Source organism: Lytechinus variegatus, chromosome 2, assembly GCF_018143015.1.
Source record: "Lytechinus variegatus isolate NC3 chromosome 2, Lvar_3.0, whole genome shotgun sequence".
In the NCBI taxonomy this organism is placed as follows: Eukaryota; Metazoa; Echinodermata; class Echinoidea; order Temnopleuroida; family Toxopneustidae; genus Lytechinus; species Lytechinus variegatus.
In genome coordinates this window covers 39617418-39640314 of record NC_054741.1, presented here as the reverse complement: position 1 = coordinate 39640314, position 22897 = coordinate 39617418, and the positions used below count along the sequence as shown (strand labels likewise).

General features: G+C 36.8%; 1 protein-coding gene across 1 annotated transcript in view; it reads left to right on the top strand.

Annotated features, from left to right (window-relative positions):
* Positions 1-1827: 1827 nt before the first annotated feature.
* Positions 1828-22897, top strand: part of LOC121408089 (protein CBFA2T1-like) — a 44781-nt gene continuing 23711 nt past the window's right edge. Inside the window, 1 exon segment of the mRNA XM_041599429.1 lies at positions 1828-3194. Within this exon segment, the coding sequence (XP_041455363.1) occupies positions 3095-3194 (100 nt within the window). The 5' untranslated portion in view covers positions 1828-3094.

The following is a 22897-nucleotide window of genomic DNA, read 5'->3' as shown; positions in this document are numbered from 1 at the left end:
TTTTGTCATCTGCGTTTTATACGATATGATATCTCCCTCTCTCTAACTCTATCTTCGACCGCATTCATATTCACTGCTGTAATGGCGATCTGGAGTAAGTATATAGCTGCACCTGCTATATTCAAAACATTAAAACTGTGTCACTTAAGTAAATATGTTTGTCTGTTAACATGCTATTGGTGGTTCATGTGCTAAATTGTACTGATCAAAGGCATGATCAGCTTGACACGCTCTTGACTTGGTCAGGTTTCTGTTCTCACAACAGCTCCTGCCCTTCCCCACTTTTTCTGCCTTACCTCGCAATTGCCTGGTATTTTACAGGGCCACAGATTTTGTAATAGGCGATGGGGTAACCCACTTTGCAATTGTGAATGAAGAATTGGACCAAGACACTGTTCTCATTATACTTTCTAAAACTAGTTTACTAGAAATCGGTTCAGGAAACCAGTTTGGAAGATTGCTTTGCCAGCATTCCCATTTGATCCGCCTTGTTGCTATGGGAACGCTCTCAGTGGGGGGTGACATGTTTCGCGCGAGATTCAAAACCACAGCATAGACATTCTACACAGGAGATGAGAAAAAGCAGGGAGACCTCTCTGCCTTTTGAGAGATAAGGTATAGATCAAAATACCTGTCACTACAGTGTGATTGATTTCATACAAGATAACTGTCCACAGCTATCAAAAGGACTATAGCATGAGATTAACTCTGAATAGGTTAGTTTAATTAGCACCTCTGAGCTCAGCTTGCTTTGGGATTAAAACCTCTTTGAGGACATGCATCAAGTCCATAGAACACCTGAGCTCTTTGTAGTCTACCATTTCATACCTGTTGATCACAAAGACTTGTCTTAGGCAAGTGCAAAACTGGTTAAAGGACAAGTCCACCCCAACAAAAACTTGATTTGAATAAAAAGAGAAAAATTCAACAAGCATAACACTGAAAATTTCATCAAAATCGGATGTAAAATAGGAAAGTTATGGCATTTTAAAATTTCGCTTATTTTCAACAAAATAGTTATATGAACGAGCCAGTTACATCCAAATGAGAGAGTTGATGACATCACTCTCTCACTATTTCTTTTGTATTTTATTATATGAAATATTTTCATTTTCTCATCATTGTCATGGGAAATGAAGTTTCATTCCTCCCTGAACACGTGGAATTCCATTTTTTTAACATTTTGTGATTCAGGCAATGAGGTCCTAATCATCAAATTCGTAAAAATTGAAATATTGTATAATTCAAACAATAAAAAACAAAAGAAATAGTGAGTGATGTCATCGACTCTCTCATTTGAATGTAACTGGCTCGTTCATATAACTATTTTGTTGAAAATAAGCGAAGCTTTGAAATGTCATAACTTTCTTATTTTACTTCCGATTTTGATGACATTTTCAGCATTGTGCTTGTCTGATATTCTATTGATTTAAATCAACAATTTTCTGAGGTGGATTTGACCTTTAAGGATGGTGGCGCTTTTGGCTTCATGAGATCTGTGGGGGGGGGGGCAACACATGTATACGTATTTGTTATATTTGTCTTGGTATATATAGATGCTTTCATATCTTTTCAGGGAATGATTTTTCTTTACAAATTCAAATAGCAATTTTGGTCATAAGAGAAAAACTCTCAACTAAGTAATGTACAGTCCTGTGTAAAAATATGCTATACAAAAGACTTCATGCACAGCAGTCTTTCAAAAATGTGGAGCAAATTGCGATGCGATACCCAAAAAATTATTCCCTGCTTTTAAACCGTTAATCAGGTATCGGTTTACATCTGAGGTGTCTGCAATGGAAACAAAAAACTGGCTCCTTGTCAATTTGTTGACTTTGTTGACTAAATCCAGTCATTCGTTTTGTTTATACTTACGGCCAGATGACATTGAACCTTGAGAATGTAATCACGACTGTTTAAGTAGACTATTGAAATTGACTGGAAAATGAATTACTCATGAGTGGATTTTTGTCACACCAACGCCCCTCCCTCAAGGCAAGGTACAGCCCACCCCTAGTACCAGGAATGGGAGCTGCCCTATTTGCATGTGACCATAATGCGTTTCCCCTGGATTGCCCTGTGGGGTTCTACCATTTGAATTGTTTGATGAGGAGTAAAAATGTGTGCAAAATGAGAGTTTGGCAGCCTGGTGGTTTTGTCTCTGTATGCATGTGGGTGTTCACGCATTGTGTACTTGTGGGTGTAATAGTTTTCTTCAGGAGGGAGGGTTAAAATAACTCGCCTGTGTGCCTACCAGTGAATAGGACATATGTGCAGTTGGGAGTTGAGTGGCTATTCTGCGCCAGGAGGTCATTAGCTAAGTAGATTGTTGAGGAGGGAGAGCGTGCAAGCAGCTTACCGTAACAAAAGCAGTTTGTTCGTCTGATGCTCTGGGTTAAAAGAACACTTTAGCATTGGCTAGTAACAAGGCTGCAGCAAGCAGCGCCTGCTAGTAAAAAAAATTGTTAAAAGAAAGAGAAGCATCAAGGCAGGCCTCATTGTGTGACCTATTACCATAGTTGTGATCTTTCTCTCTTGTCTCCATGTTGATCAGACGTTGTCTTCGATGCTCTTTTATGTCGTTATTGTATATCATCTTGGAAGATCTGAGTATCCTTATTATGGCGTGTATTATCATACACATGAAGACTGTTTGAAATAAGGTCATTGTATTGACATGACAAGTTGATACTACCAACCACTGTACCAGATACATATTTACAATACTTATATCCCTGGAGTCACCATTGATGCCGTGTATTGGAAGACAGACTATTTGAATTTGTTCAGTGGAATCATAGCCTCCTGTACCAAGATCAGAAGTTAATGATACAATTGTTTTGCTAGCACTAGTTTTCTCATTGTATCGCCCGACGTTCTGATTTGACAAACCATTTGATTACCGTACCATATCTCCTATTACGATGAACAGGATTTAAACACCGACAACATACTCTGAAGTTGTATCTGTGTCAGTATCGTTGAAACTTACCCAGAATGGTTATGTTCTAGGATCCTTTATTTGTGTTGGATTACTGAGAGAGATTCGGATCTGCTTCTCTATTTGATCAGACCAAGAACTATCGTGGACTTGATGCTGGTTAGTGAGAAAGCGCACATGCAATCGTCATCGTCCCTTCTACTGCATCCTGTCCCTGCAGTGAATATCACTACACCAATGGGCATTTTGAATGGTATGCTTCTACATTCTGTATTATGTTGTAATTTACATCAATCTAGTTTTGTGAATGCTATGGGGTTTTCTATGAGATAATAATGAATGCATCTTATCAACTTCAACTCTATTTTCATTTGTTGTTTGCCATGTTGGCCAACCCCTTATATTGTCAGCTTATACACTAGATGTAATATAATAAAGATATTTTTGTCCTTGAAGATTATGTCTTGTATTGTTTAACTAGGTTATCCCCCTCCCCCACACATACACCATGTTACATCCAAACATTGCAGACTTAAGATGCTTTATTTCATATTCCTTCTATTATTATTGTAAAGTGTAAAACATATGATATTTTTTATTTCCTGTTACCTTGACATATTGATTAACTTTAACTTTGTCATATGTTCTTTTTGCATACTTTTTACAATAAAGAAACTTTTGACAATGCTTCCTCAATTTGCTCCATTCTCTGAAGAGATTTTGGTTAAAGGATGCCAATATCGTACAACCAAAAGAAAGCAATTACTCTTCACACAAAGAGTTCCACCACTCAAGTAGGGTTCTCTTTTGTGCTTGCCTACTTGACTGTTCTGAATAGAGGTGGAATAAAAAGCTTCTCTTGTAAGAGGTGGATACAGCTCATTATGAATTTCAAATAGGGGTATTCTGTGAGCTTTAGCCTATATTGTAACAAACTATGTCCCATTAACCATTCAATAGCCTTTGTATTCTAAGAAGTTGATCAAAGTAATCATCTGTGAAAAGGCTAACCCATCTGTTGAATTGAATCAAAGAGGTAGTGGTCTCTGTTGAACTGAAATCACTGATTATTACTGTTTAGAAGAATAGGTTCAACTAACCAAACATGGCAAAATTGGTTTTTCTCTTGAAATTGGTAGTGTGTACACCCTACCCTCTTAAGAAATTCTCCCACTTTTGCCCCTGTTGCATAAAAGTTACCATAATAGTTACATTTATGCAATGGTGCACTGGTTCACACTTGGCCCGTGGTATGAGACCCAGGGGGGCCAGTCAAATATATTACTGTACACACGGGTGACCCAGGAATTTCCAAACACCCCCTAAAAGAGTTTTTCTCTGGGTACAAAATAACCCCCGAACAATTTTTTCACGGGCTTTATTTTATTTTGGCCCCTAAACAAGTTGTCGCCAAAATAAGACCTCGGGTAAAAAACTTGGGGGAAAAAAACATACCCTAAACATGTTTGGCTAGTCTTAAAAAAAGTTTTCATAATTTTAACAAGTACCTATTATTTATATGGTATTTTCTTTCGGGGAGATTACGCATAATTTGCTTTTTACATTTCCATACTGACCTGGGGCAGTTCCAAGCAAAAGTGGACATTTTCCAAAAAATTATATTGGCTTTATTTCAAATTTGGATCATATTTTTCTATCAAAACTTATGGAATTTCATAAATACAAAAGGGGAACATAATTAGCCACAATTAGTTTTTCTTACTCATCTTATTATAGGAGAATGTGAACCATACAAGAAATTCTATACATGGGACTACATATCTTTTTGACTTAATTTTAATTTGACAGAAAACTATTCCTTGTTTTGTGAAATTTTCTTTTGGATAATCTGAATGTCATCATTTTACATCATATCAAACAAAAATTTTGAAATATAAGTTTATTGTATGCTGCCCTTTGAGTGGATATTTCTCATGTCACTCCGTAACCGTCACCCCGTAACCGGGTATGGGTTTACGATTTAAGTCATAATTAATGAAATAATACATCACTTTTTTAATGCAATGTAGCATATTAAAGCTAGAACAACATAGAATTCAATCAATAAATCAAAATTATGATAGAAATTGAAAATTCACAGAGTTTGAGCAATATATTTTCTCCTCAAATATGCATGTCCATTTTGCATCACTCTGTAACCATGATTTTGAATATTCATATCCCATTAATTCAGTGGATCAAAATAATGAATTCTATTAATTATTTTGAAAAGTGAATTTCAGCAACTACTGTCAGGTACCATTTCTTTGCAAATAACTATTCAAATATGGGTGATATCTGTGTTTGAATGCAAAAAAGTTGCTTCTGAATGTCACTCCGTAACCGTGGAACTGCCCCCAGGTGGTATTTTCTGATCAGGGTAAATTTCCTGATCAGAAAATACCTGGAACTGACGAACTTTGATGTGGTCTGAAACCACCTAATAAGTGATATCCTTGTAAATATAATCAATTATTCTTTATGACTACCCTGGAAATTATAGTTTATCCTTGATTTGAATTGCGCCTCTCCATGTTCATGGTAAATTGAACATTTTGTTTAACTTATTTGTTCAAGGGATAGTTCCTGGTAGATAATATTTTGCGGGCAAAATGAATTGCTTTTACTCAATTGGGAATCAACTTTCTGGATTGCACCCAGTTAATAACATTGTATACTTTTATCTGAAAGATAGGTCAGAAACAAAATCTTGAAACCAGCAGGATTTGAACCTCTTATCTGTAAGACCCCTGTTACATCTGAGAGATTCCCTACCTCGGGCCGGCCCGCGGCCTACCTCGGGTCGGAAAGAAATCAGATGTAAACATCCCAAACCTACCTCGGGCCACCTTTTAGCGAACCTACCCGAGACCACATCCAGAGGTAGTCTCGGGTAGGTATCGGGCCGGCCCCGGTCCACCAATTTGTAGATGTAAACGCACACAAGCTTCTGAACCTATCTCGGTCCGTTCACCAGCTGGCAAATTACGTCATAGCACGCGCTATCCCCTCCCCAGCCCCGTCGTTCTTTGAATGTTTTGCGGCATGCGAAATGTGAATTGTGATTAATAAAGTCTTTTGATTTGAGTGGAAAGAAGGAAGCATTTTAAACGTATCCTTTTCAAGTCGATCATATCTTCAACGACTGCTGGGATCATCAGTGTAACGAAATGTAAACAACTTCAATTAGCGCGCGCAAATTATTCAGAGCCTAGATCGAGAGCGCCCTTTGGTGTCAGCAATCGGATACCGCTCGAAACCGTACCGATAGGGGAGGGAATGAATGCTGTGATGTAAACAGACCACATTTCGGACTCGGTCCGTTCGCGAAGCTAATCCACCAATAATCCTGTCAAGGTTGCAAGTGGACTCGGTCGGGTCTCGGGTAGGAAACTTTCAGATGTAACAGAGGTCTAAGAAGATGTGAGGTTGAATCCTGCTGGTTTCTAGAGTATTTGTCTCACCTGTGTATCAGGGCGAGATTATAGGCCTATATGTGATAAACATAGGTATGGACCCGTTTCAATTCTGTGCTCTCATTAATAAGTTTCAGGAGAAGTGAACGAGAACAGCATAGCAGAGTCAACGTCGTCGTCAGCCCTTGTTCACTACAGATGCGAAACAGCGCGATAACCAGTGGGTCATGACACACTGCCTGACCCGGAAAATCTGGCGTACCATCGCCTGCCGACCTGGTCGGGTAATGCGAAGGTGCATTTGTACACTTGCTTTAATTCCTTTTTACGCGAGATCAGAAAGCAATTTCAAATATGATAAACATAATGCATTGTACAACTTACAAATTTTGTGAAAAGTCACTGAAAAATGTGTTTTAAAAGGGAAAGGTTAATCTTCATACTGAGCTTAAGCGGTTAAAATAATGTCACTCATGTGCACGTCGACTATGATTGAGAACCGCAAAATGAATGTGGTAAGGTGCTCAATTCTGATAGTGAATGTGTGTGAAGACCTGGGGTATATGGCAGGACAAAAAAATTACATCAGCTCGTACCACTCATCTGTGTCGACGTATGTTTCTAAAAGTGCTCATTATCAGAGAAATATGTATAACACTCAAAGGGGAATGGAACCTTTGGAACAAATAGGCTTGTGTAGAAACAGAAAAATCAAAGAATAAGAATAAAGAAAGTTTGAGAAAAATCAGACAAATAATGAGAAAGTTATGAGCATTTGAATATTGCAATCACTAATGCTATGGAGATCCTCCCATTGGCAATGCGACAAGGATGTGTGATGTCACTGATGAACAACTTTCCCTTTGGTGGACTGTAAAATACCCTCAAAATGTCTCTTTGCTTTTTCTAATGATGATAAAAACTCTTTATCCATGATGTATTCTTGAAAAATATGTAATACATGCCCTCATGTAGAAAGAACACATGACCTATGGATAGATGTGATAAAAGAGGCAATTCAAGTGAAAAATATACTAAAGTAATGGGGAGAGTTGTTCACAAGTGACATCACACATCTCTGTCGCATTGCCAATTTGCTATCTCCATAGCATTAGTGATCTCAATATTCAAATGCTCATAACTTTCTCATTATTTGTCCGATTTTTCTCAAACTTTTGTTGATCTGTTTCTTTGATTTTTCTGTTTTCACACAAGCTATCTTGTTCCAATGGTTTCATTCTCCTTTAAGCAAGAAATGTAAATGATGTTGCAATTTAGGCCCCTCGTAGCTACGCCCCTGACTTTACTGCTTGAAGAAAGTGAACAAGTCTGTAATGTACATAATGCCATAATTTTTGCTCATAGAGGGAAGGTACATGCTGCATTTGTTTCTTCTTGAACTCATAGACTGTTCAGTGCATGTATAGGTATCCTGGCACTGTATATTGTTCCTGGTCATTTGTGAGTGATTCCATGATAGAGTTCAAAATTAAAAAGTTGCATCTTAATGACCTTTTGAAGTTGCAAAACCTGTCTGAAATGTAACGTCCATAATGCTAGAACTGCCCTTTGATAAAACAATAATAATTCTTGTCTTCCCGAGCTCTGCACTTTCTTCCAAAAGTATGTTTCCTCACAGCTATTTCTATTTTATGACTTATGGTGGTATTATCAATCAACCTTACTGATACTAATACAATATTTTTGACATTGTAATTAAACATGAATGTGTAACATAGAATGTAATTGCAACCATAATAAGCACAGTAAAACTCAAAGTGATATTGTATTCCTAACATTATACAATCATGCGTGAAGACTTCTTCAACAAGCCCTCTCATTAATATTATATGAAGAGAAAAAGAAAAATCAGACAAAATGCTGAAAATTTTGATAAAAAAGGAATAACTAAGTTATGTAATTTTAAAGATTTGTATCATTTTGGTGAAACGGTTCTCGGCATGTCTTCATGAATATTCAATGAGCAAACTGATGACGTCATATCCCCACTTGTTCTTTTGTATTTATAATATAAAATTCTATTTATTAGATTTTTTCCTCCAAGAACTAGCAAAAATTGGATTGACAACTGATTTAATGCATTTGATATTCATTGTTTAATTGAATCGGAGACATATCACACATAGATGCATGAAAAAAATGAAATAACATAAGAATAAGAAAAAGGATAGTGTGGATGTGACACCAGCACACCTAATGAATATTCATGACAATGTGCATATAACAATTTTCACCAAATATTGCTTCACTTTAAATTCAATTACTAGTACTTTGTTATTTGTAATCAAATTTTGTTTTGTTTTACATATATGATCTTGATTTACATGATGTGTGATTGTAAACTGATTGATTGAAAGAGGAAGAAATATTATTTGAATTCAGGCGGCAGCAAGTCAATCAACAAAAAGGCGTAAAAGTACATCAAATTGTTTTTCTGTTTTTTTAACCAGTCAAGAAAATTGGAACTATTTTTCAGCTTGCAGATTATTTGTATGGTTTCAAGGGAAGACATACAATGTGAATCGTGTTGTTTTTCATTGCTCATTGACCTTATAGGGTTTCAGGATAATATCTGCTGATTTGATTTTTTTCTGGATCTCTTTAAAGAATGATTGTAATATCTGTATGCTGTCATTTGAGAAAAGGCAAGGGAGGATGTCTTCAGATTTTCAGGAGTCTCAGTTGAAAATTCTTTATCTTTTTTTAATTGTGGATCAAGTGTTACATGTCACAGCTACACTGTTTAATGATATCAGAAAGTATGCTTCTTGTGACTTGATATATATTTTAGAAGCAATGTTTACATAATTTAATGGGAGGTCTGCTTGCATGATATAAAACCAGAAGAAAGTAGTTTAGTAATTTCAATGATGGAATTTGTATTTTTATAGTGCCTTTCAGTCTGAAAATCTTCTAAGAATCAAGGATAGCTTCAGTCAGACCGCAGGTCCCTGTGCTAATGAGCAAAAAGGCCAGATTCATCCAAATCATCTCGTGGCAGAATCCTCCTCCTTGCAAAATCTCGTGATTCGTGAGATTTTCTTTCTCTTAGAATTTACCTGATTTAACCTCAAGTAAAATGAAATATCATTGCACCATCAGATAGAGTAAATGTTACTCTTTCATGTTGGTCATTTACTTTGCATACAATATTTTGATAAATAAGTGAATTCCTGCCCTGAAAACGTGCCTCAAAACTGAATTTTCTTCCTCTGTTTTCTTTTGCAAATTGTGCAAAACTTTTTATTTTGAGCCTCAATGATATATATATCACCGTAAAGCTGAACTTCTCTACTTTCTCACTATGCCACTCTTGATATGCGGCACCTTTTAATCGGGTCAAGATCACACTTTTCCCACCAAGGTACAAGACGAGATTTATGAAATTTGTAGTTGCATGAAATCCAGAGTTCTGATTGGCTGGATAAGGTTTGCACAACAACAGGCGCGGGTAATTTGAGGAGATTACCACATGGGGAGTGTGACCTTCTCATGAATCCATGCACTGGAACCGTTGGAATTTGCCAGTGTGTGGTCTCTTTGACCAATCAGAGTGCAGTATTCTTGTTTTCAAGCTGCTTTTTGTACTTGGCCAATGAAAAGTGTGATCTTGACCCGATTAAACCAATTGTTATTTTGAAACCTATACCATTTTAAAGCATACATATTCAGCTTTATCATGATCTAAAAATATTTTGGGCTCAAACAAAAATAAAGAGTAAAAATTGCAGATTTTGTCAGGTAAAAATAATTATTTTGTAGCATGTTTTAGATCAAATGTTTAACCTATATTACAAAGTCTTTGAATAAATGCAAACACATGACCTAAAAGAATGATTCTTCTTCTTTACAATGATACCAAAATCATAAAATTTGATGCCCAATTAAAGCAGCAATGACTAAATGAAAAGAGGTGTGTTGGTCCGCATCAAGCTCATTAAATATGCAAAACCCCGATAGTCATGAATATCACTTGGATGAAAGAAGCCTTTTTCTTGGGACCTGCCGACTGACTGATAGCTTCTGGAGAGCAAAATTTAATGAAACTTTTCCATATGGAAGTATCTCAACGATCAGTACAGTACATTTTTATGCAGAGGTTTCCAAGGAGCAAACTTTGCTGGGGAAAAATTTGCAGATTGGCTGTGTCTGTGTAGTGCTGTTTCTCTAATACTATTCATTGCTTGGAAAAGAGAATTCAGTGATGTAGTCATACATACTGCGAAAACAATTATATGCAAGGAGATAATACATGAATATAGAGCTTTACATCTTATTTGACCAAGGACATACAGCAAAGAGTGAAACAATATTACCACTTCACATCTGGTTTCCAAAGTTGCAATCTTTTATTTTTCAATTGAATTTGATGTCAACTGTGGCAATGCTTTTGAACAGATTACCTGGGACCAAACAGCTTTGCTACAGGTTTCCTCGAAAGAATTTCAGAAGTATACAGTCTAAACAAGGAGGTATGAATGTAATACAACTGTTTTTATTTCTTAATTATCTTTGTGTTGATATTAGAATATATTTCATTTATCAAAACACAAATGGGTAAAAAATGCCTAATTAGGTTGTCAAAAGCACCAAACCGGTATGCACTCCCAAGAGAAGAATTAGGAATGAATTAAGTATTCCTTTAATTGTTATTTGTGATAGTTCCTGTTTCTTCTAGGATATAATGTTAAAATTCAAGATTGTTAATCAAATAATGATAAACATTTCTTCATTCTTAAAAATCAATTTACAGTTTCAGTGGTCTCTTTTTAAGATAATAAAGTTTGTTAATGTTATATTGTCTGTTTTATCAATTAAACATGATGCTGAAAATCAGATGTAAAATAAGAAAGTTATGACATTTAAAAATTTTGCTTCTGTCTGAGTACAAAACAGTTATATGCACAGCACAGTGATATTCAAATGATTTTTTTTTTATTTTAATCATATGATATTTCAATTTTTACAGATTTGTAAATAAGGGCTCTGCCACAAAATGTAAAAAACAATGGTAATTCCATATCTTCAGGAAGGAATAACACTTTTTACATGACACTGTGGAGAGTACATGTATTAGAATATTGCACAAACAAAAAAAAATAGTGAGTGATGTAATCTCATTTGCATACCAACCAGGATGTGAATATAAATGTTTTTGTCAATTCTAGCAAAAGTTTGAAATGTTATCAGTATCTAACATTTGATTTTGGATGAAATTTTCAGTGTCAGGCTTGTTGTTTGATATTTCTCTATTTCAAATCAACTATTTGTTAGGGTGGAATCATAGGTTAAAGATAAATGCCAGTTGTGGTAATGATATCAAAATGAGTTCCCACAGAATCCAATGACCTGACCACCAAAGTGTCTGTTTGTATAAATAAAACATATGTGCCAAAGGATTCTATAAGAAATTGAGTAATTGCTGAGAAATTAGCAAATCACAGGATTCTGGTCAAGCGTTCAAGATTTCACAAATTTCAGTTTATGTAACTGTACCAGATCTAGATTCTCAATGATATACTGACAATTTATCCTTGTTTTACAGACTTTCTCATGAAATAAATGTTTACTGCAACTAATGGCATTTTTGGGTTTCAATAATTTCTTTGATGAGAAAGGTTTCTCCAACACAAATCTTCCTATTGGATAATGTTTGTTTTGATGTTTGCTATACATGTATATACATTGTGATTGTTAAAGTGATTGGTTAACATTGGTTTGACTTATAAAAAAATCTGAACAGGAAGGTCACATTTGTCACTTGTGTCTGGGATATGTTACAAAAATGAAGCCCAGAAAAAATTGCGTTCGAAAATAATTATTTAGTGCTTCAAAAATTGAAATATAAAGTGACCGGAAACACCATCTTAATTTCAACCCATACACTTACTTATGTGTACTATTTAGGTGTCTATAAGACGCCATTTACAAAATTGGTTTGCCTTGTAGTTTTAGCTTTTTATTCTCAATAATGTTTGTTTTCAGGGTTTATTAGTTCTAATACATGCACTTGTACACATGTTTCATCTTGGTTTGAGAATTTTTTAAATCAGCTGCTCACAAAGTTAAACAATACCTTTAACTGTCTTTTTAGATGTTTGTATAAAGAAAAATCTATATCTTGCCATTCATTATTGCCTGAGAGTGTAAGAAAGAAATGAGATGAATAATTTTTTTTTATTCTGATGTGAGACTCTTGGTTTTCCACAGACCAAAGATGAAAGTGAAAGACTCTGAGGCTGCGTTTATGCGACCTCAACCCAGAATCATGATTGGAATCACGATTTGAATCATGATTCAAAACAGCAACATGAATCACGATCCGACAGAATCAGCGTTTATACGACCATCTTTCTAACGCTGTTTCTCCCTGAATTCGGGCCGATCCAGTGCGCATCACAGTGCGCAGTTTGACCCAGGAAGTATAGGTCAACATTTTCGCGCGTGTTTCTAACTTCACGTCGGCTGCTAGATTTTTGCTGCCACCGGAGCTAACGCGCGATCGTTTGTGCAAGTGCAACTCGGCTTCCGAAAAATAAATCTTTTACTTCCAGAATTCCGTGTATTGTACCTCGTATTGTTTTTGTTTACTTGTATTCAATCTTGTCGGTTCATCAAAAATGGTGTTCGGTAGCCGTAGTACTGGGCACGAATTCTGTTAATTTTGTCTCGACAGGCGGTGCCACATCTCCGTTGAAATCCCTCCCTTGCAAGCCCCGCTGAAAGGGACTCGTAGATCGTCTTATATTTCTGTGAATCCCGGTAAGGGATGCTTGTGCTTCAGGCTGAGCCCAAAGCACAAGCAGAGCCCTGAGTTTGTCGTCAGTCCAATTGGTGCCTTTGGAACTTGAAGACAAAGTTGATGAAAACAGTGAAATCAGGGTGACCAGACGTCCCGTATTTCCCGGGATTGTCCCGTATTTCAGAATATTGAACAAAATGTAGTTAATACATTTAAAAGTGACGAATTTTCATTAAATAACCAACAGCTGACGAAGCAGGGACAACAATTAAATCGATAACTGTAAACTTTTGCAAGTTCTGCGATGATTTCTTGCTAATACATTGCAAACGAACTGGCCTCCTGCCTGTGTGTGGCAGGCTACTAGCTAGGCATGGAGGATCGAAGCAAATTCTCAAGATGCAAACATCTCACATGATAAACAGTTTTTCCACCAAAATAATCACAAAATCGGCGGCAAATTCTTATAATTATACTATGGATTCTCAGTTTAATGATTTGGAGATGTAATCGGAGGAAAATGTTATTGACTTTTCATAGATCTAGTTGTTTCAGCTTTCGTTTTGAGTCTTGGTGTGCACGATGCCGCGATGTTTCATCTAATTTTTAAGTTTAACAATATGTTTCACTTTGAAATTTTATTCATTTCTAAAACATTTTATGTTTAAAATTTTAAAAATACATTAAAAAAAACACCAAATAAAGTTATGATTTTTATTAGATGATTGGATTTTTTGTTTACTTGAAGTTTGAACTTTTCCCTTTTCTTTATTTTATATATACCCTATCCTTTCTGCTTGCCCTTTTTTGTTCCATCTATCTTTATTTCCTATCTTTCTTTCCTCGACATTTTCTTTTCTCTCTCTCTCTGTTCATTTTTCTTTCTTTCCTTCTTTATCCAATATACTTTTTTATTTCCTTCATTCTTTCTTTCCTTTTAATTACCTTGGCTTCCTTCTCTCTTCGTCTCCTGTTTCTTTTCGTTCTTTCTCTCCTTCCATTATTTTCTATTTTTTCGTTCTCTTCCCCTTCATTCTTCCCTTCCATTCTTTATTCCTTTCTTCATTTTTCCCTTCTTATTCTTTTCCCTTATTTTTATTTTCTTTCTTTTGTTTCTTTCTTTCAAAGAATGAAGGAAACATGTTTATTTCCTTCATTCTTTCTTTCCTCCTTCTTTTTCTCACCTTTCCCCCTTTAATTGTCTCCTTTATTTTGCGAGACATTTATTAATCTTCCCTTCCTTCCTTTCTTTCTTTCTATATTCATTTCAAAGAATGACGGAAACCTTTTTTTATCTCTTTTATTATTTCTTTCATCCTTTTATTCTAACTTTCTGTTATTTTTTCTGTTTTCCTTTATTTTCTTTCCTTCCCAATCATCTCTTTTCTTTCTCTCCTTCATTCTTTCGTTCACCTTCCCTTCTAATTCTTTATATTTTTTTTCAAAAGTCTTATTATTATACTATGGATTCTCAGAAGCCCACACTTTGTGTGGGCTTCTTTGTTGATCTTCGTTTGTCAATTGTCCCGTATTTCATTTTGTGAAATCTGGTCACCCTGAGTGAGATATACAAATTACGCTACAGTACAACCCCGGGGTGCAATACACAGAATGATAATTCCTAAATGCACATGACAATTGGCATATACCGGTACTAGTACACTGGCAATCTGCTACACGAAAATTAACCTGCACGAAACACAGCGCGCGCCTTTGAGTCGAACCCGGAAGAAGCACGACACAATGACGTCATAGAATCATGATTCAAATCACGATATCGTTTATACGACCCTTTTCGTTCGTGATTCTACAGAAACGTCTTTCCAAACGCCCCTTTTTCCGTGTTTCATGTTTGTGATTTGAAAGACGTTTATTTCCACTTTCGACTAAACGCAATCGTGATTCTGCAGAATCGTGATTTGAATCATGATTCTAATCATGATTCTAGGGTAAAAAAGTGTCGAATAAACGCACCCATAGTTGGATTTGCCAATAGCTCACTTAAAAAGTAATTATCAGTTCAGGAAGACTCCTGAATCAATGGCATACCGTAGGTTGATAGAAAAGAGGTAGAAAGGGAAATGGCTCAAAAGTATGAAAAAAAAGAAAATTATAATAAAAATCAAAATATGATAAATGAATAACTTTTTTAGCATGACTGGAAAATAAAGCTTGGAGTATAAAATATATTGGCATCGATCTAGCAAAAATAAGTAATTTGTGTTTCAGTAACTCATTCATTTGAGTTTGAGGCAGGAATAAATTAGAAATTTCAAATGATGACTTATTTATTTACATATATTCTCTCAAACTTATCCCCAACCTCAATCAAAGGATACCCCTTGGTTTGAATAGGCAATCAGTCCATTGCCTTTTAGTTTTTGATACATGATTGTTAGTTTATTGTTTACAGTTCTTTTTTCTTTGGGGGGTTGCTTTTTGGGAAACCACTTTGCGATGTTTTTAAGACCTCGTTAAAATTGTTTAAGCGTAGATGAGGACACAACTGTTCTTTTGGAAGTATTCTTTGTGATGTTAAGAGCCCTACTCCATACATTTTGTGTAGAATGTATATGCTGTGGCTTGAATTTCATTTAAAACATGTGAACCCATTGAGAGCATTTCTGTGGCACAGACCGCTTTATGTGAAGTGGTTTTGAAAACCACCTTCAGGCGATCAGATGGGAATGCAAAAATGCGATTTTCCAAACTGGTTACCTGAACCGGTTTCCTCGAAACTAGGATTGTAATGAGAACGGGTCTTAGTGTGAATGAACATAATGAATTAAATTGGGTGGATAATTCTTATGTGTCCACTGTGAAGAAGGATTGATGTGTTGATCGAGTCCTTCATAAAAAAGGTCACTTGAAAAAGAAAGAAAAGAGGAAACCAGCCTCTCTACCCTAGTAAAGCTTTGTGTGGCTTTTGTCTGCGTAGCTTACTCCTCCCCCCCCCCCCCCTCATTCTCTTGGTAACTGGCAGATGTACCAACAAAATACATCTGTGGAGGAGAGGAGATGTTCCCAAGCTTGCTCTCACTCCCCTTCCATCAGTCCTTTCCAGCCTGCATACCAGCCGGCCAACCAACTACCCAGCCTGCCGGCTGGCTGGCTGTACAAGCTGTAATGTCATTGTACAGCTGGCAGGCAGCTAATTCGGCAGTCTATGCTCATTCTTTTCATTTTTTCTTGGTGATGAGGTCGATCTGAGGCTAGTTTTTTTTCTAGCTGCCTCTAGCTCTCAGCCACCTGCAGGATACCATGTCATCCAGAAAACTGTCCCACCTATTGGGAGGGGGGGACATCATCTGTGCTTGGGTTATTAACATGTATTTCTGTTTAATTATTCAAAGTGTTTAAAAACTGCCATAAGGTTCATATTGTAAACAGCATTGCATACATATTTAATTTACAGTAAGTGTTTTTACTATGCAAGAGCAATTTAAAATGGTTCTTTTTAAATAGGCTGTTCTGATATTTGGGGGACAAAATTGCCAAAGCCCCATTAGTTAATCCTTCCTTTCATCCTATAAATCACTGTAAATGTTCAAAAGTGAATGTAAGTTCTTGATTACTGTGAAAAAGAGAAAGAAAAGTCTGAATTTTTTTTATGTCCTCCCTTTGTGGTATTTATAACCTCTCCTATTTTACCTCTTGTATATTGACACTGAGATATTATTTATGAATAAAGTTAATTTTATGATATTCAGACTTAAGCTTTGTGGGCCAGTTTTCATGTTTTGTGTTTCAATTTTCAATCGGCCTACAGTGAAGCTTTAATATAACACTTCATGTATCAGTACTAATTTTGCTAGAATTTCTCAAGAGGTTAGATCTCTTGTATTTCTTGGGGGGGGGTGTCATTCATTAGTTTTAACAAGTATTTTCTGTAGGCTGACAAACACATGACTAGCTAGCATATGGTGTGATACATCATGTATGTGTATGTCCAGATTGCTCCAGCATGAGTTCCATTGTGGATCTATAGTATACAAGATATGTTAAGAGGGACACTTATGCCTTTCTGAACATAATCTTCTCTGATGTGCATATTAATAACTCAGCACATCACGTGTGCAATGTTTGACTGGAATTACTCTCTGGTAGCTAAATACTGCCCATTGTTGGCAAACAAAAAAGAGGGACGACTGTCACCCATGGTCCCCTAATGACCAGCTATGCATGTAGGCGCTAACGATGACAAGTCGTCATCACCATCACAAACCATCATCATTATCCTCATAGTGTCATTCTACAGGCACCCTAATCTCCATGCACCTTCCACCTTTCTCAATGAGATCACTTGTGCCATTTCAATTTACTCATTCATTAGTTGAGATATATTTTCTAGCAAAATGTTCTCATCTGAATTATTTAACAGTAGCACCATCCATATTTGATGTTACCTTCTCCATATGTATTAATAATTCATGAAAAACAATTCTACAGCTGAAAAGAGCAGTACACAATGAAAGAAACAAAACCGAAAATTTATGCTCTGCAGGCTCTCTGGAAATGTAAAACTGGAAAAGTCAAGAATTGTTTTATGTGGTCAAAAGCTACATCTATTTTTCAAGAACTTTATATTTTCATTATTTTATCAGACCGTATTGTAATTAAATAAATAGGCCAGTATAAAAGGCTACTTAAAATAAATCTTAATTTTGATCATATTTTAAATATATATCTTCAGAAATTATTGAAGTGCTGTGACAAGATAGTACCTATGTGAGTACTATATAAAACAGCTTCTTTATTTCTCCTAATGAGGACAGTTTGTTTTTCTTACAAAATAGAAATAGAGTCTTAACTATAATCAGGAGGTCAGCATCTATTTTTTTCTCCCTTCTCTCCCCCTCCTTCCTTTAGTTATTTTCTGCATTCTATCACCGCAGCTGAGGGCTGCAGGGGAAGGAAATGACAGCAGCTGCACATATTCTCATCAGGGCTGTGTTCACACAGGTGATTGGTTATTGTGTGACCAGATAGTGTGCACCCACTTTTCGAGTTAAATGTTGTCTGATATTTTGTTCACATGGAGGGTTGGTTATTGTGTTACCAACCTTGGTTGACTGACTGCTGCTGTCAATGTTATATTCACATGGAGATTGGTTGTTGTGTTACCACCATGTGTGGGCTAACATTATTCAGGTTGTGATCACATGGAGGTTTTGGTGAAAGATCATTAGGAAATTGGATTACTAACCTATGTAAGAATTGTTCCCTGTCACTATGACCATGGACCTACTAGGGCTGCGTTTATGCGACCTCGACCCAGAATCATGATTTGAATCACCATTTGAATCATGATTTGAATCACCATTTGAATCATGATTCAAAACAGCAGCATGAATCACGATCCAACAGAATCAGCGTTTATACGACCATCTTTCTAACGCTGTTTCTCCCTGAATTCGGGCCGTTCCAGTGCGCAGTTTGACCCAGGAAGTATAGGTCAACATTTTCGCACGTGTTTCTAACTTCACGTCGGCTGCTAGATTTTTGCTGCCGCCGGAGCTAACGCGCGATCGTTTGTGCAAGTGCAACGCTTACTCGGCTTCCGAAAAATAAATCTTTTACTTCCAGAATTCCGTGTATTGTACCTCGTATTGTTTTTGATCGGGAACCAGAAGGGGTCATCATCCTCCCTCCCACCTCCCGATCAATTTTTCTTGTCTATGATGGTCCTGTACTGGGCACGAATTCTGTTAAATTTGTCTCGACAGGCGGTGCCACATCTCCGTTGAAATCCCTCCCTCGCAAGCGCCGCTGAAAGGGATCGTCTTAATATTTCTGTGAATCCCAGTAAGGGATGCTTGTGCTTCAGGCTGAGCCCAAAGCACAAGCAGAGCCCTGAGTTCATCGTCAGTCCAATTTGTGCCTTCGGAACTTGAAGAAATGATGGATGAAAACAATGAAATATACAAATGACGCTACAGTACAACCCCGGGGGTACAATACACAGAATGATAATTCCGAAATGCTGGCAATACTGCTACACGAAAATTAACCTGCACGAAACACAGCGAGCGCCTTTGAGTCGAACCCGGAAGAAGCACGACACAATGACGTCATAGAATCATGATTCAAATCACGATATCGTTCATACGACCTTTTTCGTTCGTGATTCTACAGAAACGTCTTTCCAAACGCCCCTTTTATCGTGTTTCATGTTTGTGATTCTGATCATGATTATATTCAATTTCGACTAAACGCAATCGTGATTCTGCAGAATCGTGATTTGAATCATGATTCTAGGGTAAAAAAGTGTTGAATAAACGCACCCTAGGCTATGACTGTGTTTTTGTGAAAGTAAGAACTGTTATTCATCAATGGCCTGGACAGTTTTTTTTTAAGTCATGATTTCTTTCAAGTTAGTACTTGCATTCCTACAGTAATCAGCATTCAATGAGATGACAACAGACATTAAGTAACAGAAAATCTGTTTGCAATGTTAAGACATGTTGCATCTTGAGGAATAAGGTATTTCACTAATTTGTTAAGAAAGAACTATTCTACCTCAACAAAATGTTCATTTGAATAAAAAAAAGAAAAACCCAACAAGCACAAAACTGCAAATTTTATCAAAATTGGATGTAAAATAGAAATTGTGAGTTATGACATTTTAAAGTTTGCTTTGAGAGAAATTTGTCAGCTTTCTCTATCTTGAGTTTGGAAAGAAAATTCGAAGGCAAAATTTTGATTTGAAATACAAATTCAGCAAATTCTGTTTAATTTTATCATGAAAAATGAAGAAGTTGTAGTGTTACTACTGTGTTTCACTCTTTATCCGTAAATCTTGTGTTTGTCACAAATTAAATGTTAAAGAGAACCAAGAAATAGTAAATAGGAGCCATCCTAAATTTTACAGGGGCTATTGGGGGCTTATCACCCTTGCTACCTTCCTACATGGTGTATGGTCATTCATTTGGTGCCTTTTAGTACCTGTCATTCTTGCCATAATTACTGGAGAATGCATGATGGTAATGACTAGAGCAAATTGCAAGCAGTTACAGTAACATGCTATCTTGCAATCAAATTAGCATTATGAAATCAATTTGACTTGCAGTGAAGTAGACACAGAGTGTACAACGTATCGTAATTCAGGCAAGTGAGTACTAGGTTTGAGAAGGAATCAACTAAGCGTGAAATGATAGAAATCCCTTGATAAATTAACTAGATGGAATGAATTGTGGGATGAGGCAACAGATGGGAGCCAATATTCTAATGGGTGAGATGACACTATTCTTTTTCTATTGATGTCGAGGTTCCACTGTGTTGGCAAATCACTGGGTGAATATGAATGCATGGTTGGGAGAAGTGTGTTGTTTGGTACTAGAGTGATTACAAGATAATTTAGCTCCATTCTTCAATTGAAATACATGGATTAACAAAGTGCTTTCAAAACCTTTTTATGCTTTTCAGACTGTGTTTCCTTTAACCCATAGTATCTTTTTTTTGGATTCACACTGTCTTTCTGAACCCCATACTATATGTTAGCCATGCAGGGTTAGCCCCTTAACCCCAGACTATCACACAGCTCATAGATATTGATGATTTTACAATAAAGAGCACGATTAACATGCAATTTCAACTTCTGTAATTGGCCAATGCTTAGCCCCACTTTTCCTAAGCCCAGTTTTGTTTCTAGCACCGCAATAAGCCGGCTAACCCTGCTTTTTTTGCAGGGCCAGATTAGTACCGTACTATTAACCGTGCTAGCCCACTTTGCTCAAACATGGTGTGAAAACTTATACGCTTTTCACACTGTACTTTTTTTCCTAAACCCCGGGAAATTGGTGGGGCTAGGGGGGGGGCCTTAGCCCCACCAATTTCCTGGGGTTAAGCTTAGCCCACTTCGTTTTCACACTACGTTTTAGCCAATTCAGCTAGCACGGTACTATTTGGCCCTGCAAAAGAGCAGGGTTAGCCGGCTAATTGTGGTGCTAGCACCACAATTTAAGAGATGCAGTGTGAAACGAAACTGGGCTAAGGAAAAGTGGGGCTAAGCAATAGCCAATCACAGAAGTCAAAATTGCACATTAATCACGCTCTGTATGGTAAAATCATCAATATTCATGAGCTGTGGGATAGTCCGGGGTTAGGCGTTAGCAGACACATGTAGTATGGGGCTAAGAAAGAGAGTGTGAATCCAAACAAAGATAGTATGGGGTTAAGGATAGTCCGGGGTTAAGGATAGTATGGGGTTTAGGAAATGCAATGTGAAAAGCATAAAAGTGGGCTAAGCTTAACCCCGAGAAATTGGTGGGGCTAAGACCCCCCCCCCCCCCAGCAACACCAATTTCCTAGGGTCAAAAAGTATATTGTGAAAAGCATATTAGAAGCACACCTAGGTTTTAACTGTATCAGGCAAGTTCACATTTTCCAGGGAAATGTCTACACAGTTGTGGTATACTATTTAGTTTATCACAGTTCCTTTATGTATTATTTTGGACTTTTCAAAGAGATATCTGATTGGAACTGAAGATTTCAAGGGTCACCTTTTAAATGTCTTAATACCCCCATCTCCAGTGGCGTAACTACGGGGGGCATGGGGGGGCACGTGCCCCCCCCCCAATCGGCTGGCCAAAAAAAAAAAACGGTGAAAAGGAGGAAAAGAGGGAAAAGGGAAGAGAAACTTAGTGGGGAAAGAAGAAATTATTGTTCATTATAATGTTATATTATGTTATATGTTAGGTTAAATAAGAAGCATTTTCTTCATAGCTTTATAAAACATTTGCTTCATTGTGTCTTCATTGTTCATGTTGTTCCTGGTGCTCGCAATCCTGTTGTACTAAAACCTCCCGTTTTCAAATCAATATACAACAAATATATTTCCTCGAAATTCGAGTTATTATTCTTCGTTTTCATGACTACTTAATGTGATTGCCCTATTTTAAGGTCTTGTTATAAAACATTTCCTGTCCGTGCTAACGTTCGCATAAGTAGATTGGTGAGATTTCTGCTCTTCATTAACTTAAATCAGTCCTTAAAACGTCAATTTTTTCCGATCTGAATATCAAAAATGTTCAGCTCGCGCTTCGCGCTCGCATCACTTGGTTAGTGAAATACATAGGGTCTTAGTAAATTTCTACAAACAAGCCTTAGAATGCCCCTCTTCAGGTCTGAATTTCCTGCATAATTTTCAGCTCGCGCTTCGCGCTCTCAGTATTTGATTAGTGAGATGCATATGATAATCATGATTACTTCAAAAAGTACTTCATGTGTTTAGATGTAATTCTAGCAAAATCAGCAAGCGCTTGGCACTTGCATTAGATGACTATGGTGAGATAATTATGTATACCCTAATGAATTCCTAAAAAACATAGTCCTTAAAATATCCATGTTTGGGGTCAATATATACAAAATTTTTAGCTCGCGCTTCGCGCTCGCATTGTTTGTTTAGCGAGACAGTTACGTATTATGATTGAAACAAAATAGTAATGTCCCTTTTTAGCTCTGAATATCAAAAATTTTCATCTCGCGCTTCGCGCTCGCATTATTCAATCAGTGAAATACATATCCGTTTAATGGCACTGCATGTCCATAAAATATCTCTATTAGGTCAGTATACCTGACAACTGAGCGCGCTTCGCGCGTTCCATAAGTGACTGTAAATTTTTGCTGGTGCCCCCCCAATGCCGTGACCCACGGTATGCCACTGCCCATCTCACTAGATGGCGATTCCGCTGCGATCGTCAAAAATCGACAAAGCGTGGTATATCGTAGCTTGAACGTGGCTTGATATTTTCAATCTTCTCCGTCGTACCTTGATCT